General features: G+C 43.1%; 1 protein-coding gene across 1 annotated transcript in view; it reads left to right on the forward strand.

Moving 5' to 3' along the window:
- Window positions 1-21,107, forward strand: part of obst-B (obstructor-B) — a 77,945-nt gene that overhangs the window by 39,138 nt on the left and 17,700 nt on the right. The window contains exons 3-4 of the mRNA XM_067769458.1: window positions 9,778-9,964; window positions 18,632-18,750. Coding sequence (XP_067625559.1) covers window positions 9,778-9,964; window positions 18,632-18,750 — 306 coding nt within the window. The remainder of the gene's footprint in view (window positions 1-9,777; window positions 9,965-18,631; window positions 18,751-21,107) is intronic.

The following is a 21,107-nucleotide window of genomic DNA, read 5'->3' on the forward strand; positions in this document are numbered from 1 at the left end:
AAGTTCATGGTTGGCCAACTACTGCCTAGAAATAAAGAGAAGGGCGGTTATCACGAAACGAAAGCGTCTAGACTAAACACGGGTTTATGAAGGTGCTACTAATAGATCGTACCAGATTCATATTCGAAAAGGAACTGCTATATCCGTAACACTCTACTTAACCTTTGTGTCATATTTTAGCGCTTACAATAACAACAACAATGCACTTAACTTCCAAATATGTATAAAGACGTTTTCTAAAATTAGTAGAGTAAATATTGTTGCAGGAATAATAATATTTATGTATTTACCTTGAAGTTAATTCGTATCTAAAAGCAGATAAGCAGGTAATTTGGTGAATATGTGGGAGTAAACTGCAAAATAGCGAATTGCAAGTACAAACGTAAAAATGACAGCTGCACGTAAACGTACGGCTTGACAGATATCTAAATATGAAATATTGCGAGTAAATACAAAAATTGAGATAAAATACACACAAAAGAGAAAAGTGGCATGTGGGATGTTAAAGAATGCATACTAACAAAACAACATAAAAATATGATAAAGTAGTAAAAATGTAGACTTGAAAATGTGGCAGATTAAATGACAGCTTCCTAAGTGCAAGACTGTTTCAAAAGCATGTTTGGCTATCATATTATGCAAAAGGTTCGCATTTGTCCATATTTTCGATGCCGTTGAGGGTTGATTTCAGATTTGAGACGGAGATATTTGAAAAGTTATGTTGCATGCAACATTGACAATGGCTTTGACAATGAGTGGATAACTTATAGAGATCTCACAAGTTCAAATTTATCCTCCAATCTTGACGAACTTTTCACAGTAGGTACTAGTGGTGTGACAGAGTTGCCCTGGTGTTACCTTTCTGGATAATCTACGCCAGATCGTGGAGAACGACATTACCGACATTAAGGACTCCTTTACAGGATCCTCGAAATAGTTCGAAGAGGAGATATAATGATGTCTTTTTATGATACCACGTCATTTCCTGCTGCAAATATCACAAACATAAAAATTGGACGGGTATATCATCATTAATTAACCGCTTAACCGCCTAAGCTATTTTTATCGTTTCGTAACAGATCACGCCAGCTATCCCTGTTTCGCGGCAACTGATGCCAATTGGGAGAACCAAGGGAGGTCAAGCCTTCCACCTACTACCTCTCCCAAACCAGTAGAGGTCTCCCTTTTCCAATGTTTCCAAACTGCGGTGTCGACATAAATACTTTTTCGGCTTGAACATCTTAGTCCATTTGCACAACATGATCTAGCCGGCTGGCTTTTATTCGCTGCACTGCCATCATATCTGCGTAAAGCTCATCATCATTATACCTCTTCCGATACTCGCTTGTCGGCATCACGGATAGAACCATGAAGTTTCCGAAATTGTCTCTCAAACACTCCAAGAATCATCTCATCTTGTATCAATAGCGTCCATGATTCCAAGGCACACATCAGGTGAGGTATGATGAGTGACTTTTGGAGCGTGATTTTTTTTCGTCGAAAGAGGACTTTACGTTTCAATTGCTTACTCATTTCAAAGCAGCACTTGTTGGCAAGAGTCATTCTCCATTTGATTTCTAAGCTGACATTGTTTGCGCTGTAAATGATAGTTCTCCAAATTACATCCGTCAACAGTGAAGTGGCTGAAAAGGCACAAACGCGCTGACTCTTTCTTGGATGATAGGTAGAGGGATAGCGAAAATTTGAGTGAAATAATTATTTAAGTGGGAGTGAGTTTGGGAATGGGAGTGGGATTTAGATTGTAAATATTGTAACGAATTTACTTGAAAATCCTCTTATTTGCCCTTTTACTAAGTTCGTATCGCTAAACTGTTGAATAAATAACTCCAATATTTAATAATGCAAAATGGCCTTTATTAAAGTACTTCACAATAACACTTAAACTTTGCAACGAATAGCTTGCTTAATAACCAAACTGATTGATAGCTCAAATGAAACTCTACTATCAAAATAATACTCCTATTGCTCGCTAGATAGCGTCTGAATCGAAACTCAAATCAAACTGAATTACTTTTTTGTTGTTGTAGCAATGCTCGCCCCACCTAATAGCCGCGACCGATCACAAATTGTCATCAATATCCTCTAACGGGAGTCCAAGGAAACTTGCCGTTTCAACAGGGGTGGACCATAAGGAAAGGGGTGTTAGAGGCGTTGGTTCCACATTACAATTGAAGAGATGGTTGGTGTCATGTGGGGACACATTGCAAGAGGGGCATACATTTTGTATGTCGGGGTTGATTCTGGATAGGTAAGAGTTTAACCTGTTACAGTATCCAGAACGAAGTTGAGCAAGAGTGACATGCGTTTCCCTGGGGAGTATGCGTTCCTCTTCCGCGAGTTTTGGATAATTTTCGTTAAGTACTGGATTCACCGGGCAATTCCCGGCATAAAGGTCCGACGCCTGTTTATGGAGTTCACCAAGGACCTGCTTGTGTTTTTCCACTTCATACGGCTGGGTTCTCAGGTGCCGTATTTCCTCAAAATGCTTACGGGATGACTGCTTAAGCCCCTAGGCGGTGCTGGTTCATCAATCAGATGTCTGTTGGGATGCCCAGGTTTCTGGTTATTCAACAGGAACTGTTTGGTCAGCATCTCATTTCTCTCCCTGATGGGGAGTATTCTCGCCTCATTATGCAGATGGTGTTCTGGGGGCATAAGAAGACAGCCCGTGGCGATTCTGAGAGCAGTATTTTGGCAGGCCTGTAGTTTCTTCCAGTGGGTGATTTTTAGGCTTGGGGACCATATGGGTGACGCGTAGCACGTAATCGGCTGGCTAATTGCTTTGTATGTAGTCATGAGCGTTTCTTTATCTTTTCCCCAAGTACTGCCAGCGAAGGATTTGAGGATTTTTTTACGGCTCTGAATTCTCGGAACAATTGCGGCTGCGTGGTCACCAAAATGTAGATCCTGATCAAACGTCACACCCAAGATTTTGGGGTGTAGGGCAGTCGGTAGCGTAGTGCCATCGACGTGGATGTTCAAAATGGTCGACATTTGGGACGTCCATGTTGTAAATAAGGTCGCGGAAGATTTAGTCGGTGATAATGCCAGGTTTCGCGAGGCGAAAAAACTGGAGAGATCAAGGAGGTAGCCGTTTATTTTATTGCATAGCGCATCGGGGGCCTGGGCCTGTGGCCATTATTGTGAAGTCATCGGCGTAGGAAACGACTGTGACTCCTTCCGGTGGTGAAGGTGGCTTAGATATGTAGAAATTAAACAGAAGTGGGGATAGGACACCACCCTATGGCACCCCTTGTTTAATTCTCCTTGGTTTTGATGTTTCGTTTCTAAATTTCACCGATGCCTGACGACCACCCAGATAATTTGCGGTCCACCTTTTTAGACATGGGGGAAGGGTAAACCCTTCCAGGTCCTGCAGTAACGAGCCATGGTTGACCGTATCAAAAGCTTTTGATAGGTCTAGCGCTACGAGTAATATTCTATGGTGGGGGTATTAATTTAAACCGCAATTTATCTGGGTGCTAATGGCATTTAGCGCGGTGGTAGTGCTATGGAGTTTTCTGAAGCCATGCTGATGAGAGGCTAGCTGCAAATTTGCTTGGAAATAAGGAAGCAAAATGGCTTCAAGCGTCTTTGCCACTGGCGATAGGAGAGATGTAGGACGATACGACTCACCTATGTTCGCTGGTTTCCCAGGCTTTAGTAGCGGGACCACTTTGGCCATTTTCCATTTCTCAGGTATGACAAAGGTGGAAAGAGACAGGTTGAAGACATGCGCTAAATATTTGAAACCCTCTTTCCCTAGGCTTTTAAGCATCGGCATGGCTATTCCGTCTGGGCCCACTGCTTTGGACGGTTTAGCACGACCAATGGCGTCCTCAACCTCTTTAGCGGTGATGGTGATTGGTGACGCGCTGAATTTGTGTTTATGTGCGTGTCTATTGGCTCTCCGTCTATCTTTGTCGACCGTAGGATGCATTATATATTGTCGGCAGAGAGCGCTCGTGCATTTTTTCGCGTCCGACAGCACTTTGTCGCCAAAGGCGATGGAAACTTTGTCTTTGTGCTTAGTCGGATTCGATAGGGACCTTACGGTGGACCAAAGTTTACCAACACCGGTAGAGAGGTTACAACCTCTTAGGTGCTTCTCCCATTTCAGCCGCTTGTGTTCATCCACAAGCAATCTGATGCGTTGGTTTATATCCCTTATTTGGGGGTCGCCTGGATCAAGCTGTCTTATAAGGTCACGTTATCTCGCTAAGTTTGCGGCCTCCGCCGGGAAGTGGGGCCGGATTTCGGGAATTCTTCCGGCGGGAATGAAATGTGCCGAGGCGGATTTAATGACCTTACGGAAGGCACGCTCCCTTGGCGGGCATCAGTCGGGATAGAGAGGGCAGCAAAGCGGCTGTCTGTAAAGGATTTATATTCTTCCCAACTTTCCTTTTTTGAAGTTTATGAAAGTGCGTTTTTCAGTGACGATGAAGTCGGCGGTACGCTCAAGCGAAATAAGTATGGGCAGGTGGTCGGATGCCAATGTTACCATCGGCTGCCAGTTGACGCAGTTTACGAGTTCTGTGCTCACGATTGAGATATCTGGCGAGCTGTGACAGATTCGTCTCAGTTTATTGTGCAGAACGTCGTTTCTTCTATTTGATCCGCCAACATCTCACCCCTACTGTCCGCCCGCAAGTTTGAATGCCATAGATCATGATGGGCATTGAAATCACCTAAGATAATGCGATTGTTGCCAGTGAGTAAGGCCCTGATATTAGGGCGGTATCCACTGGGTCAACAGGTGGCAGGAGGGATGTAGATGTTGATGATTTCTTGGTTTGCATAGCCTGACCGGACAGATAGGCCTTGACGTTCTAAGACATTGTCCCTGCGGTCGATGCCAGGATCAAATATATAATATTGCACAGAGTGGTGTATAATAAACGGGAGGCCGCCTCCATTTCCGCTCTCGCGGTCTTTCCTCTGGACATTATACCCAGAGCAGGTCTGCAATGCAGATCTTGCTGTGAGTTTAGTCTCTTGAATCGCAGCAATGCGGATGTTGTGCCGCTTCATGAAATCGACTATCTCCGTAATCTTCCCAGTTAGTCCATTACAGTTTAACTGCAGAATTCTAAAGTGCGTAGGGGGAGACGTCGCCACTCTGGGGGTAAGTGACGGGTGACTGCGCCTGGGTTGAGGAAGGCTAGGGCGCAATTGCTGTTGTGGCCCTGGGACTGGGCGTCCTTGGGCAAGCATTGGGGTACCCGGATGATTTGGGTTTGCGACCTGGCAACATGGCGCGATGAAACCCGTCGGGGGGTTGCCGTCGCGGAGACCAGAACATCTAGGAAAGTGGCACCACCCAAGGCAGGAGCTGCATTGGGCGGATGTCGCAAACCTATATATTCTGTGCTGGCAGACGGTGCAAACGGAGGTAGGGACTAAGAGTCTGTTTCCCTGATCTGCACGATTGCTGCCGGAAAAGAGGGGGGGAGAAGACGGGGGCAGGGGCTGATGCTCAGCATTGCAACCAACTCTACTACGAAGGTAGTAGTTATGAGTGGTATCAGCTCTTTGAGTTGTTGGCGCCGTGGGGCGCGAGCAGTAGCGGGTACTTGTTGTGACTTGCTGAGCAGCAGGGCTGCTGGAAGGTAGTGGGGGGGGGGGCGCTTAGGCGTAGACTACGGGACGCCCTTGGGCGTGAACAGCAAGGAGCCACAAAAGATTTATAAAAGTTACGTGGACGTAGGGTTTTGGGATCAAGCCCAGAACAACCTGTCCGATGCAACCATCTCTTGCACGAGACACACTGAACAGAGTATGACCGTCCTAAAAAGATTCTTTTCCGGCAGATGCAGCAAAACTATTTCTCAGGACCGGGGTCAGGAGACGGACCCGGATTGGATTCGATGCCTTCCCGGAGTAAGAGAATATGGAGCAGTCCTGCTGCAAGGAGCTGCTGGGAGGATGACAATTTGTAGGAAGGGACGAAACAGATTAGATGGGGTCACACCGAAATGACAGTCCTTGGTCGGGAAAAGTCCCGAGTCGCTCCGGTACATAGAACCGACTGCCTTGGGAAGCGAACTGAATTACTTCTTACTCTTCTTACAATTAAGTAACTGAATTACTTCTTACTCGCTTGCGCCGCTTTTGTAGTTTACGCTGCATACATCTAGGGTTTTCTATTTCCAGAACTTACCAACTATATTAGTGTGTTTATAGTTCTCATATAGTTTCTACTTGTTTACAATTGCCTACTTTTTAGCGTCTCTCAGATGTATGTGAGTTTGTAGTTTACAGTCTCTCGCACACACATAGGCGTATAAGTAAATGCATCTGTGTTTGACATCTCTCGGCTGCCTTATATATGTGTATACATGATTTGATTATTGACGTAAATACCGCTTAGCATGGCCTTAGCATCGCCTTAGTGATGGTATAGCTTAGTGATGCTAATATCCGTGACATTGCCCTCCACCTAAGTCTGATCGTCCCGATCAGACAAATCTCTCGATCTAACCGCTACTAGCCTCTCCAAATGAACCACCTTTCTATTTCGTGGTTTCCCAATTGTTTGTATGCGGTAGATCGCTTCACTGATCCTTTTTAAAACTTTGTACGGGCCTTCCCAACTGCATCAAAATTTGGAAGGAACACTTTTCCGCCGGTGAGGGTTGTACAACAGTACCAAATCTCCCTCCAAGAAACCTTCCGAATTATTGTTGTCGTCGTACCTGTATTCCATCTTACTCATCAACCTGGTTCGTTGCCTCGCACTTTGTTGCATTGTCACTGAGCTACTTCGAAGAGTTTGCGCTTGCCGGATTGGCTTTGCATAATGAAAATCGCGCTCTTGCTTGAAACTACCCTTCCATTCTTCCTCGGAAATTCTTTCCTTTATTTCCTTGCGTCCATCAGGGTTTGTCCATGCAAGTGTTTTTCTCGCAGGTACCTTCGGTTTTAATTTGTTTGGCCCATGCGTTCCACATGTCTTTGCCCGATCTCTTGCCTTTGACTTTGATGGTCTTTGTCGAATCGCCTCCACCAGCACTCACTTACTGCTGAACCCTTTCTCCAAACTGAAATTGAGTGGTACATCCTGTTTCTTATAGCGCATATTCCTTCTTTGCATGTCGATCCTGACGTCATGGTCAATTAAGAAGTCCACTCCCAATATGACTTCATCAAAGATCTCCGCCACAACGAACTTGTGTAGAACCATGACCTTTCCAATTACTTCTCCCTGGACTTGGTTATACTCGCCAGTGACCGTACGCAACCTTGCTCCAGGTAACCGCTTTACTCTCCTGTTGACCAAATCTGATAGGATTAAGGAATAAGATGCGCCCGTATCTACAGTTAGTACACTCTCATTGCCATCCACATTTCCTGTGATGGTGACACTGCTCGATTTCCTTCCGATTTGTGATACAGATATCACGGGACATTCAATATGTGGAGCAAGTTTCCGATCTTTACATCTGGCTCGCTCTTGCTCATCTCCTCCAGCTTTGCGTTTAAGATCACCCACGCTATCGAAACCACTAGGAACAACATCGCAATGACGTGCAATGTGACCTTACTTCGCACACTTGAAGCAAAGCATTTGATAACCCTTTCGCTCCGCTGTTTCCATCCTTTCAGTGTCTCTAATATTGTGTTCACCCAGTCTGGCCTTTCTACTTCCACACGATGAGCTTTGTATGCGGGCTTGCTCAAAAGTGACGCTGCTTCTTGAGCCAGTGCATGGGATACTGTTTCAGCAAATGTTGGCTTTGGATTCGCATATGCAGCCCGCTTCGTTTCGACGTCCCGTATGCCATTTATGAAGCTCTGGATTTTTACCCTCTCGGTGTATTCCAAGGGCGCGTCCGCATTTGCCTTTTAACATCCGAAGCAAACTCTTGCAAAGTTTCATTAGCTTTTTGGTAGCGATTTTGCAACTTTGTTTGGTATATCTGCTTTCTGTGTTCGCTTCCATACCGTCGTTCTACAGCAGCCATCAATGCATCATAACTGTTCCGCTCTCCTTCGGGAATCGTCTGTAGGATTTCCGCTGCTGGCCCCTTCAGTGCCACGAATAGTGCGGCAACTTTATCTTCCGCATTCCAGTTGTTCACTGCTGCGGTCTTCTCAAACTGTAGCTTGAAGACCTGGAAAGGAACAGAACCGTCAAAAGATGAAGTTTTTACCTTCGTATTACTTGCTGAAGCAGCCGGCCGATTAAGTTGCAATTCCTGTATACGACCTCTCAAAGCATCCACCTCTGCCTCGAATTTTTCTTTAAACTGCGTTATTTTCTCGTCCATACGCGCTTCGAGTTTTGACGATATACGCGCCTCTTGCTTTTTCAGTTGTGTTTTCATCTTTGATGTAATCCGTGTCGACATTTCTGAAATACGTGTCTCATGTAATTCCAGCTGAGATGCCATATATGTCTTCTGCTCTTCCAGTTGAGATGACATTTGCGATGACATTTCTGAAATACGTGCCTCCTGTGTTTCCATCTTAGATGTTATGCGTGTCTCTTGCGATTCCAGTTGGGATGCCATATTTGTGGATATTTGTGATGACATTTCTGTTATGCGTTTTTCCTGGGTTTCCATTTTTGCCAATATCTGTGATAACAAAGCCAATATCGCATTATTCTCGCTGCTTGCGACTGGACTCGGACTTCCGTTCTTCTCTTCAATTTTTGTTGTTGTCTCGTCCCCATCAGGATAAAAGACATATTCGTCCACATCAATTCCTTGCGACTCCATTACCCTTATTGCCGGTTGTATTCAATCCACGGCTCTCCAAGTCCTTCTTCAGTTGCTGGATCCTCAACTCACTCAATTTTGCCATGTCCAAGTTGTCCTCTGGAATTTATTCAACAATTCCTCTTCTGACACCAATTGTAACGAATTTACTTGCAAATCCTCTTATTTGCCCTTTTGCTAAGTTTTTATCGCTAAACTGTTGAATAAATAACTCCAATATTTAATAATGCAAAATGGCCTTTATTAAAGTACTTCACAATAACACTTAAACTTTGCAACGAATAGCTTGCTTAATAACCCAACTGATTGATAGCTCAAATGAAACTCTACTATCAAAATAATACTGCTATTGCTCGCTAGATATCGTCCGAATCGAAACTCAAATCAAACTGAATTACTTACTCGCTTGCGGCCCTTTTATAGTTTACGCTGCATACATCTATGCTCTTGTATTTCCAGAACTTACCAACTATATTCGTGTGTTTATAGTTCTCATATAGTTTCTACTTGTTTACAATTGCCTACTTTTCAGCGTCTCTCAGATGTATGTGAGTTTGTAGTTTACAGTCTCTCGCACACACATAGGCGTATAAGTAAATGCATCTGTCTGTGAAATCTCTCGGCTGTCTTATATATGTGTATAGATGATTTGATTATTGACGTAAATACCGCTTAACATGGCCTTAGCATCGCCTTAGCGATGGTATAGCTTAGTGATGCTAATATCCGTGACAATATGTTTGGACGAGGGAATGGGAGGGAGAATAATAAAAAGTTTATGGAGATAAAGGGAACAAGGGAAGAGAAGTAATAACAAAGAGAAATAGAAGATAGTACAGATGAGAATGAAATATAAAGTGAAAGCAAAAAGGGAGGACCACATTTTTAAATGTAGGCAAGCCAATTTTAGGGTGTGAAAACTTCCGCCGAGTTTGCTAATGTATTATAAAATTATTCAACCTACCCAATTTTTGTTTAAAAATAAGTTTAATTGTCATCCCAAATATTGAACTACTTTTCCTTTTTCTTCTAGGCACTACCTATGCTCAACGTAGCAACTTCCGCGCTGGCGTCGGTCATCCAACTTCGCAGCGTCATAAGCCAGTACGTGCCACAGATCCACCTCCATCCGAAGAGGGTTATGTGACAACTGATGAATGTCCCGAAGCGAACGGATTCTATCCTGATCTACATCAGTGTGATAAATATTATTCATGCTAGTAAGTTTTGTTAGATAAACTAAAAAAATTCAAGCGCTTCAGACTTGGTCCGAATAATGAACTCCTGCGTACTTAATATCAATCGACTTTTCGTTTCCTTTAAAATTGTTGGATCGCCTGATTAATCTGTACATACCGGTAGGATTTCATCGTGGAACGTCTATTATAAAGACCACTTCTTCCACTCGATTCGAAAAGAAATAGAGGAATTCCAAGAATTTTTAAGAAATTGGTCTAGACATCTAACCGTATCAGAAGGGTCGTTTTATTAAAAGTATACGAATCATATTGAAGAAGCAGATTGCGGAGAAGAGTGTGCAAAAGCAAACCACAAGGGGGTCATCAATGTATCTATTCTTGTTTGTGGTTGGTAACACGGCGAGTTTCTAGTAGACCTCGAAAAGAGTGAATGCAGAGTGGCTGCCTATTCATGCGGCCGGGAAATTCTGGTACGGGAAAAACTTCTCGGCAATCTGTGCACAGTTTTGAAGGTTTCTTTCATCACGATGATTGGATCTAGCAAAACAGAACTCGTTGTTTCATCTGAGTAGACGTAATATCCATGCTTCAAAACTATGCTAGGATCGCTTTCAGATATTTTGTAGTATCATTCAAGTCAGGAAATGTAAAATTTTATCGACCAGCTAAGCAGCAATTAGTACCCTGAGCTCAAAATGGTGCTATCGAGTGTAATATATAATGTCTTAGATCCTCTTTTGATGGTCTGGAACTACCATTTGAGTCCTGGGGTTGACAACAGCAAATCTCTTATCAGTACAGAAACCTGTGCACAGGCCGTGAAAGGCGGTATTTTTCCGAGCCATCTGCCGAAAATATGGGATGGTTCTATCTCTTACAGCGAAATGGTTCAGGCCGAAGGTGGATGAATACGATTTTTCGAACTCATTTTGTTCCCTAAGGTTCATTTTGCTTTGGTAGTTAGTGATATGGAGGAACACCATACCGAGATACTGCAAAGCCTTTTCTGCTGTAGCTGCGTTTAGGATTAAGTAGTCGGTACATCGAACCAGTTCGTGCTGGGTTGTTCAACTTTTGAAAGAACTAGGAAAAACTATATCAGTTACAGCTTATTCGTTGCAGTTGTCGGTACCAATTGTTTTTATATAAATTAGTCACTAGGTATAGCTTTTCACAGGAACCTGTCTTTTGTCTGCCTAAACTTTGAAATCTGTCACCACTTTCTTTTTTTTCTCCCCTACTCTCCTCGCTTCTCTTAAACTCCTCCCCTCGGAATTACAGTTTTAACCTTTTAACCAACTTTTTAAATGTATATTCTGAACTCTTTCGCAGCGGTTCTGAACTCACAGTGTTTCTTGAACTAATTTATTTCCAGTATATTTAAATATACAAGCCTCACATACAGTTACCACAACACAATTGTTACTTCACCACCCAGACATGAAATATTTTCAATTCACAAAACTTAAAACATTAAAATAATTTTTACACAATCCAGTTAATCCCTAAAATAATACACCAAATACATTAAGCACAGCTCATTAAGTAATACTATTTTTAATAAAATACAGCACCGAACATGAAAATAGCAGTGGCAATTTTCATAAAAAATTTTCAATTGAATTCTTTTTTTTTTCAAATTTCCGATTATTCGAAAACGTTTTTCAAAAATTTTAAACCTATCTTTTCAATTTTCCTGACATTTTTTGTATATGCAAAAACGTTTCAGAAAAAATCCGAAAATTCAAGAAAGTTTCAAAGAAGAACTTCTTACATAGCTTTCGGATGTTTTTTGATTATGCAGTTTTATAGCCCAATACGCTTTTTTTTTAGAATTTTTTAAATTTTTTTAAGTAAAAAACTCCACAAATCATCTTATTTAAAATTTTTTTGATTTTTTTTAATATGCTAAAAAGTTTTCGAAAAAATACGAAAATTCCATAAAGTTTTACTAAAATTTCCAACTCCTTATATAGTTTTCGGATTTTTTTTTTAGTATAAGTTTTGTAGCCCAATGAATTCTAATCTAACAAAGTATAAGTTATGGGTCTCACAAAGTTATACCTTCGAAGGCTTTTACAGATTTTCTTCCAGATAAAAAATAAAGCAAAGATATGGAAGAAAATATAAAGCAGTCTGAGGAGAAACAATTTTTTTAAAATCAATGTGAAGTTTGAGAGACTTATAATTTGTATTATGTGAGGCTTTATTCATACTGTAAAATATTTAGAAACCTCTAAATAAAATTAGCAAAACTTTTGGGTTTTTTTTTCAAAAACCTTTTTGAGATTGGTTAGCATACCTTCAGTAACAAAGTTTAAGGTTTTCGTAAAATAATTTGCATAGTTTCAGTTGCAAAAGTTCGAAATTTTCATAAATTTTTCTCAACATTTCGAATTTTTCGTAAAAATCTTTGAGACTGATTTGCACAGTTTCAGTTACAAAAGTTCGAAATTGTCATACAATTTTCGAAAATGTTTTTGAAATTTGTTTGCATACTTCGGTTATACCCTCACTAGGGTAGGCACCTTGTCGTTGGTGTGAGGGCTTAGCCGAACTCCATAGCGCCCGACTATGAGGCGGAGCTGTTTAGGACTGACATCTACGCCGTTTCGCCTCATAGGAGGGCGGCGGGATGTCGATGACCAAGAACTGCCAACCCCCTAATCCAGGGTGTTATGCGGACCGTGCCTATTGGACGATTTGCAGCCAGGGGATAAATTCGGCTGTATTCGAACGGAGCCTTCCCGATACCGGGCCATCTCGGGAAGTATTTATGGCCTTACCGCAGTAAGGGGCGCTGCTGTGGCGGACGGTTCTTTCCTCGTATATAATACTGGACCGCTGAGCCCGCCTTGTCGGGCAGGTGGTCGTACGACCAAGATGAACAACTCATTACCTGAATGTAATAAGGAGGATGTAAAGAGGAGGACTGAGTCGCAATCCAAGGACGACAAATACGAGTTAAGCGATGCGTCGGACTCGGGGAGCGAGAGTAGTGCTGATTCAATGAACTCCGTGTTGGAGAAGCACACAAATGAAAACGGAGTAGAAGAGTGGAGAAGGGTACGGAGCAGAGGAAGTAAAAGAGCTCTCTCGCAGTACCGTGCAGCACTAAGAATTGTACAACGCTTGGGAGCAGTGGTCGACCCAACAGAAGTGGAGATCGAGCGCTTGGAATGGGCCCATGAAGCGGTAGAAGTAGGTCGAAGGCAGTTCAAAAGGTTTGCTGCGAGAAACCCTCGGTTCTGCAACCGGTACGAGGAGGAAGAAGCGTCGAATGGCAGAATGAAGAGGCAACGTTCGGCAGAAGGCGACAAGCCTGCTTTCAAGAGGCAGAAAGGACCCAGTCCTAGAGGTGCGAGGCAGGGCAGTCGCATAGACAAGACAAGTAGGCCCAAAGCTGTAAGACAGATGGGTTCCAATAGCGAGGTAGCAACTACCTCGAAAGCTGCCAGTCAGAGGGAAGTTCCAACTACGGAAGTAGGAGATAAGCCAAAGGGAGATAACGCTAAGACTCCGGCTTTCTCGGAGGCGCTAAAGGGAGTTAACGCGAAGACTCCGGTGTTCTCGGAGGTTCCAAAGGGAGATAACACTAAGACTCCTGCTTTTCCCGAGAAGATGAGTGATGTGGCAAAGCAGTCACTGACTGTGGCGCTGGTTGATCGTAGCAGTCCGTTCGGACAAATGACTACTGAAAGGTGGAGATCTGTGGAAAGGGAGCTTATTAGCATAATGCTTAAGATGATGCGGGAACAACCAAGTAAGCCCCTTCCAACCTTGGATTTGGGGGGATGGTATAATGGTGTGAAGATGATAGCGTGCGACAACATCGCGAGCTTGCGGTGGCTGGAGGAAGTCGTTCCAAACCTCCAAAGGCAAGGCACGAACGCGCGGTTTGAGGTGGTGGATAAAGCGCAAATCCCCACGGTACCAAAAGTTAAGGTATGGATACCATGCGTGATGAAGTCAGAGGATACACTGCGACTTCTGCAGAATCAGAATCCGAACATACCGACACAGGATTGGAAGGTACTTACTGTATCTCGGCCTACCGAGGATGGTCAGTTCTACATCTTCCAAATAAACAAGCAGGCGGAGGATATTTTGTACACGCAGCTTGGCAAAATGTCCTTTGGCACTGGCAAAATTTACATGCGACTCAGGAAAAGAAGTACCGAGGATAAAAATCCTAACACGCTGGAAGTGGGCGATGTCGAAAAGGACCTCAGAAGCCTAAGGGAAAAAATACAGGTGGAGGTCTCCGACGTCACCACGAACGTGCTAGAAGAGGGCCAACCGCTAAATGGTGCTGTGACTCGCACAGAGGAACACACGGCACAACATTCACGAGGGGCTGAAGGGGGCCTCGAATACTCTAAACCAAAAGGGCAAGAGGAGGACGACGACGTCAAGACGAAGGTGCTGGAGGGGGACAAACAGCCCAATGGTGCTGCGAGTCCTACAGATAAACCTCCAACACAGTAAAGTGGCGTCGAGCGAACTCCTCCTAACCCTTGAGGAGGGTTCGTTTGACGTGGCGCTGATCCAGGAGCCGTGGCTCTCATCGGGAGGAAAGGTTTCTGGACTTAGCGCGCGCGGGTTTGGCGTTTACTACGCACAAACGGAAGGACGGGTGCGAGCTGTAGTAATGGTAAGGAAACAGCTGCATTCATATATGCTGCCTAATTACACCACCGAGGATCTCGTAGCGGTGGCCGTTGAGCAAAATAATAAGCAGGCATTTATCCTGGCGTCCTACTGCATGGCCCATGCTGCGGAGGTTCCACCGATGGAGTGCAAAAGGCTAGTACAGGAGGAAGGGCGCAAAGGGCGGTTGGTCATAGGCGCAGATGCAAATGCGCACCACAATGCGTGGGGAGGAGCAGATAAGAACGAGAGAGGCGAATCTCTATTTTGTTACATCCTGCAAACCAATTTGCAGATAGCCAACAGGGGAAATGTTCCTACATACATTGGTCCAACATCCAGCAATGTTCTGGATATTACATTGAGCTCCGAGCGTGATATATCAAGGTATGATTGGATGGTTCTCGATAGACCATCCTTCTCCGACCATGCGTATATAAGCTTCAGCATCCCACTAAAGAGGGTAGAGAAGGGAGGAACCTTTAGAAACCCTAGGGCAACGAATTGGACTAAATTCCAGAAACATGTAGAAACGAAACTGGGACAACCCAAAGAGGTTGCTAATGTAGAGGAACTGGAGGAGTCGAATGAATTCCTAACAAGGACGCTTATGACTGCGTATAACAAAGCTTGCCCTCTAAGAAGATTCAGAGGAAAAGCAAAGCCGCCATGGTGGAGCAATGAGCTGAGTCTTCTAAGAAGACAGGTAAAAGAAATGTTTAAGCTCGCAAAGACCGCGGAAAGCGAAGCGTGTCGGGACGAGTACAGGGATCTACTGTGGATCTACAAGCGTGAAATTACCAGGGCGAAGAGAAACTCATGGAAAAGTTTCTGTACGGACATAGAGTGCTCCAGCGAAACAGCACGGTTGAAAAAAGTCCTAGCAAAGGGAAACATAGTCCAGGGACTAATAAAGAAAGAGAAAGGGGAATGGTCACGTGATAGTGAGGAATCCCTTGAGGTGCTTCTCGATACACATTTCCCATCGGGAGACGGTTTAGAAGAACCAGCAGACATCACTTACACTTCGATCACGGAGCTAGTGGTGCCGGGCTTGGCGACCGATACCAAGATCGAGTGGGCAGTGAAGACGTTTTCTAAGTTTAAATCGCCGGGCCCAGATGGTATATTCCCGGCCATGCTACAAGTCTCAAGTAGGGCGGTCGTGGAATGGCTTAAAATAATATTCGATGGGTGCATGTACCGCACTCTTGGAGAACTGCTCGTGTAGCTTTTCTACCAAAGGCGGGGAAGATCGGTCACGTGTATCCCAAAGACTATAGACCCATTAGCTTAACATCATTTTTGCTCAAAACCTTTGAGAGGCTGATAGATGTGTACATAAAGTCCAACGTGGATGAAAAGCTGCTCTCCACAACACAGCATGCGTACACCAAAGGCAAGTCGGTAGACACCGCATTGCATAGGGTGGTAATAAGCATAGAGAAATCCCTGGAATATAAGGAGTATGCTCTAGGAGTCTTCTTGGACATTGCCGGGGCTTTCAATAATGTTGCAAAATGGGCGATTATGGATGGTCTTAATTACATTAAAGTACATCCTGCCTTAAGCAGATGGATCGGCTGCATGTTAAATTGCAGAAAGATTACATCACAATGGGGATTGTACGAGGCCACGAAATCAGTGGACAGGGGCACGCCGCAGGGAGGGGTGCTATCACCTCTGCTGTGGACACTGGTCATCAACCAACTGCTCAGGCAACTCGATGAGGGACCCGTAAAACTTACGGCTTACGCAGATGACGTTGCAATTGTCATAAGTGGAAAATGCCTTCCAAACGATTAGTTCTTTGATGGATCGGGCGCTTCGGGATATTCATACCTGGGCATCTAATGTCGGGCTGAAAGTCAATGCGGAGAAGACGGATATGGTCTTGCTTACAAAGAGGTACAAGGTCCCAAATTGGACCAGGCCTAAGTTAGGAGCGGTGACCTTACAGGAGAAACCTTGCACAAAATATCTAGGAATCATCCTAGACAGTAAGCTGTCATGGAAGCTCAACGTGGAGGAGAGGGTCAAGAAAGCCTCAACGGCACTCTATGCATGTAAAAGAATGCTGGGGTGTACGTGGGGCCTATCGCCCTCTCTTTCTCATTGGGTTTTTACAGCGATTGTAAGCCCTATTCTATACTATGGAGCTCTTGTTTGGTGGAAAGCCACACAAAAAACACAACATACCTCAAAAAATTAGAGGGGGTATGCAGACTATCGATGCTTTGCATTACGGGAGCCCTGAAAACAACCCCAACGGCTGCACTGTATGCCATTCTGCACATTCCACCTGTAGACCTGGTAGCAATGAACAAAATGTTAACGACCGCAACCAGGCTCGATGCTTCGGGGCAGCTTGAACGCCGACCATATGGCCATAGTAGTATAGCGTCCTCAGTCGCAAGACGAACAGACTACATGATTCCCTACCTGCACTTTGAGGGAGATCTTAAGGCCACAATAGAGGTGGACGGTTGGCGCAAGGGTGCGCAAATGGCGGACGAGGCGATACATGTGTACACCGATGGTTCCAAAATAGTGGAAGGAGTAGGGTCTGCGGTATACTGCGCTGATCTGGAATTAAGCAGATCCTACAGGCTGCCGGATTACTGTAGCGTTTTCCAAGCGGAAATATTAGCCGTAACCAAAGCAGTAGAAACCCTGGAAGAGAATAGCTTAAGCTGCAACCGTGTTAACTTTTATATTGACAGTCAAGCAGCAATTAAGGCAATAATCTCGCATAGCACAGCATCTAAATGCGTGTTAGAGTGTAAGCAGTCTCTGGAGAGAATCGGGACAGGGAGAAGCATACATCTATATTGGGTCCCAGGGCATATGGGAATGAAAAAGCGGACGAATTAGCTAAAAAGGGCGCATCCCTTGAAGCTTGCTCCGTAGACGTCCCAATTAGATTGGGCGAGATTAAGCGAAGGCGAGAGGTGCACATGATCGACCAAGCAGAAAAGGCGTGGGTTCAAGCGCGGGGCTGTAAAGTGTCGAAGATTATGTGTAGGTCTTACAACCTTAGACTAACACAGTTGCTTCTATCATTAAAAAGAGAGGACTGTAGACTCATGACGGGTATTCTGACTGGACTCTGCCTTCTGGCGTCACATGCCTTTAAATTAGGCTTGGTCAGTGATAGCAGGTGTAGGAAGTGCGGGTTGGAGGAGGAAACGATCGAGCACGTTCTGTGCTCGTGCCCTGCACTTGCGAGGCTAAGACTCCAGCTATTAGGAGTGATACAGCTGTCAGATCTAGAAGCAGCAAGTGGCTTAAGTCCTAGGAAGCTTCTAGTATTTGCCAAGAGGACGGAGTTATTTTATAACATAGGTCCTGGTTTTTGATAGGGTTTTTCAGTTTGGTCGTTAAAACAAACTTCTGCTAACACTACGGACTCAATCAGTCTATGTGAGGTCCTCATGGACCGACCAGTTCAACCTACCTACCTACTTCGGTTATAAAAGTTAGAAATTTGCGTAAAATAGTTTGCATAGTTTCAGTGGGAAAATTTTGAAATTTTCTCGAAACGGTGTGTGTAGTTTCAGTTGAAAAGGATCGAAATTTTCTCAAGATTTCGAGTTTGTTCGTAAATTTTTTGGAAATTGATTTGCAGAGCTTCAGTTGTGAAATTAGTAGAAGTTTGATTGAAAGTTACCACTGCTATTGTGGTGCTCGCTGCTGTATATATTTATATTTGAGCAAACATCTACGTCACATCCCTTTCCACTTTAATATTTGTGTTAACCGTGTTAAATTTCCAACACTTTCACATTTGCAACTTTCTCGTCCATAACATAAAAGTACACATATACATACATATCCATATAAATCATTTTTTGCCTCGTGGCAATATTTGCAATCAATATTTCCTATCTAAAAAAAATACTAAATCAAGAACAGATACAAACATACATAAATACATAGAGAATATTTTTTTTTTACTCCAATCATTCTTTGGTTACTCCTTCCTTTAATTATGCATATCTTCTTTGTTCAATATAAATATTTTTATGTTAATTACAGTGAGGGTACACCGACGGAGCGTCTATGTGCCGATGGTATGGTCTTCAATGATTACAGTCCCCGTGAGGAGAAATGCGACCTGCCATATAATATTGATTGTAGCAAACGTTCCAAATTACGTGAGTAGATTATTTATTTTTAAGTATTTCAGTATTTACTTAATAGGCAGATATGCGTATGTATATATTCTAAGCATATATCACTTAGGGAATTTATTGAAGTCTATATTAGGGTTGTATTTGGTGCGAGATATGTATGAAGTATGACTTAAAAGTTAGTTGGTTGGAAGGCATACAAATATGGCGCTTTAGAAGTTGTTACGCTTCTTTATTCTCTTTAGCAAAACTTATTGTTTCAGGTGGGGGTATTTGCGTGAATGAATTAATTATTATGTCGCATGAAATGAGATCTAAGCTTCCTGTGTAATTTGAGTTATAAGCTCAGTGGCTTGGAAAGTTATGCCACGTTTGGTGACGAGTTATTTATGTTGTCAAGGAAGAAGTAGTTCTAAAATTATGTTGTTATGACCGTTTTTCACCTTATGCTTGTTACGTTGATTTTAACTCTACATATAATGTCCAGTGAACTTTGTTTTTCATTGGTTACGTGTCCAATGGTGCGGTTTGATGGTTGGTCTTTACTTTAGTTGAACTAAGAGTTAAGGTCAAATAATTTAACAAAATTTACTTAACTTGGAATGGGAAAGAATTCCACTAGTTAGCATGACTATCTTTTGATTTTAAGAAAAAAGTTCTTTAATGGTTAGGGTATGTGACGTCACTTCACATGAGCAAACATTTTTCTAAACTTGATCAGGAGTAGATACCCATTTTGAGGCTCACTAGTTGCGGATATATCCGGAAACTCTTAAGATACACTAACGTTTTTATTACCTTCGCACAAAGAGCAATGCATCGGCTGAAGGTCGCTCCTTATCAGGTGTTGTCTCAGCAATAGAAAAAATAGCCTCCCTGTAATATCAAATCTTTCAATAAATTGTATGCATTTGTAGCGACCATAACGCAATAAAACCAGGTGAAGTCAGTAGTACAGCAACAAAAATTTTACAGCCCTCATAATCCGCTCGTAGTATGAAGGAGCATTTTTTGGTACTATTTTGCTTTAATGCAATGTGTGGAAAACGCCAAATCCTATATATCATCACATTGGAAACGGGAACATGAAAGAAAAGAGAAGAGAAAACAGAAGAAATGGGAAGATAAAGTAGAGGAAGTTGGAGGTAACTCGGAAAAGTAAAAAGAACAAGAGGAAGATGGAAAGTGGGAGTGAAAGTAATAATAAGGGTTATGGTTTGAAACAAAATAGAAAAAAATAAAGACGTTATTAGGAAGATTAAGGACAAAGTTGAGAGCAATAATAAGAATTAGACTTGCATAAGAGTAAGAGCGGGAAGAGAAGAATGAAAGGGATAGGGATATTGAATGAGCTGATTAAAATAAACTAGAAAATGCAGAGGGGATACTACACAAGAGATGAAGAGAGTTAGACAGCAGAGAGGCTGTTGTAAAACCTCTGCCGCCACATATACATTTACACTAGCTATCTCTCTCTGCTCAATGAGCCTACCACAACGCTTGGTTTACATAAGTCAAGTTTGGGTCTTGCGACCGCATACCGTCAATGCCGAATTTTCGCACTACAAGCCTCCCAAGACTCGAAACTATTTAAGAAGTACCCGCCAAAAGTTTTAAGTCATACCTCAAATTCCAATCCCTGATTTCGTTAGAATCTTGCGCTAAAGCATACAAATAGCGCAGGTAGTGCTTATAGGATTTTTTGTAGTCCTTCTCATTGCGAGTCCTTGTAACTGAATAGCATCTCTAGGGTGCTGGTAAGCAAGTGTCTGAAAATCTGGCAGTAATTTTGAAGATTTCTTTCCTTCAGGAGTACCAGTTACAAATTGAGGGCGAGTGAGTCATCTTTATCTCAATAGTGACCGACAATGCCTATGGCGTCGCAAGTTCGCATATCTTCTCGTTGCTCTTAACGCTTCTGATACCAGAAACCAACCATCTACTGAACGAGGTCATAAGCACTATCGCTCCCTGTCACTATGTTTGATGATAAGAACCCAATGTTTGTTTTTTTATATCCGGCAGTTACGGAAGAAAAATACTGGCGAGTCAAATAAGCATACTGAAAACGAAACATTCAATATTACAGAAAAAGCTTGGTCCGTCTACAACTATGCCGACTCTGAACGGCTTCTGTAAGACAGATGAGTTTTCACTGAGAAGCTTTTCATGTGGTAACCTAACCTAGTATGGATGTAATGACACCCGTCTTAGGTAACTTCAGGAGCTTGGATTTTATGCAACAATTTCGGACGCCTACTTTCTACATGACAAGTCAGCTATGTTGACTTTTTATGCTCTCCTCCAATGTTAACGTTTTCCAGCTTAACTTAATGTTTATCTCGACTCCGAAGTATTTATCTCTCATAGACGGCCGTGAG

This window comes from Eurosta solidaginis, chromosome 2, assembly GCF_040869045.1.
Source record: "Eurosta solidaginis isolate ZX-2024a chromosome 2, ASM4086904v1, whole genome shotgun sequence".
NCBI classification, from domain to species: domain Eukaryota; kingdom Metazoa; phylum Arthropoda; class Insecta; order Diptera; family Tephritidae; genus Eurosta; species Eurosta solidaginis.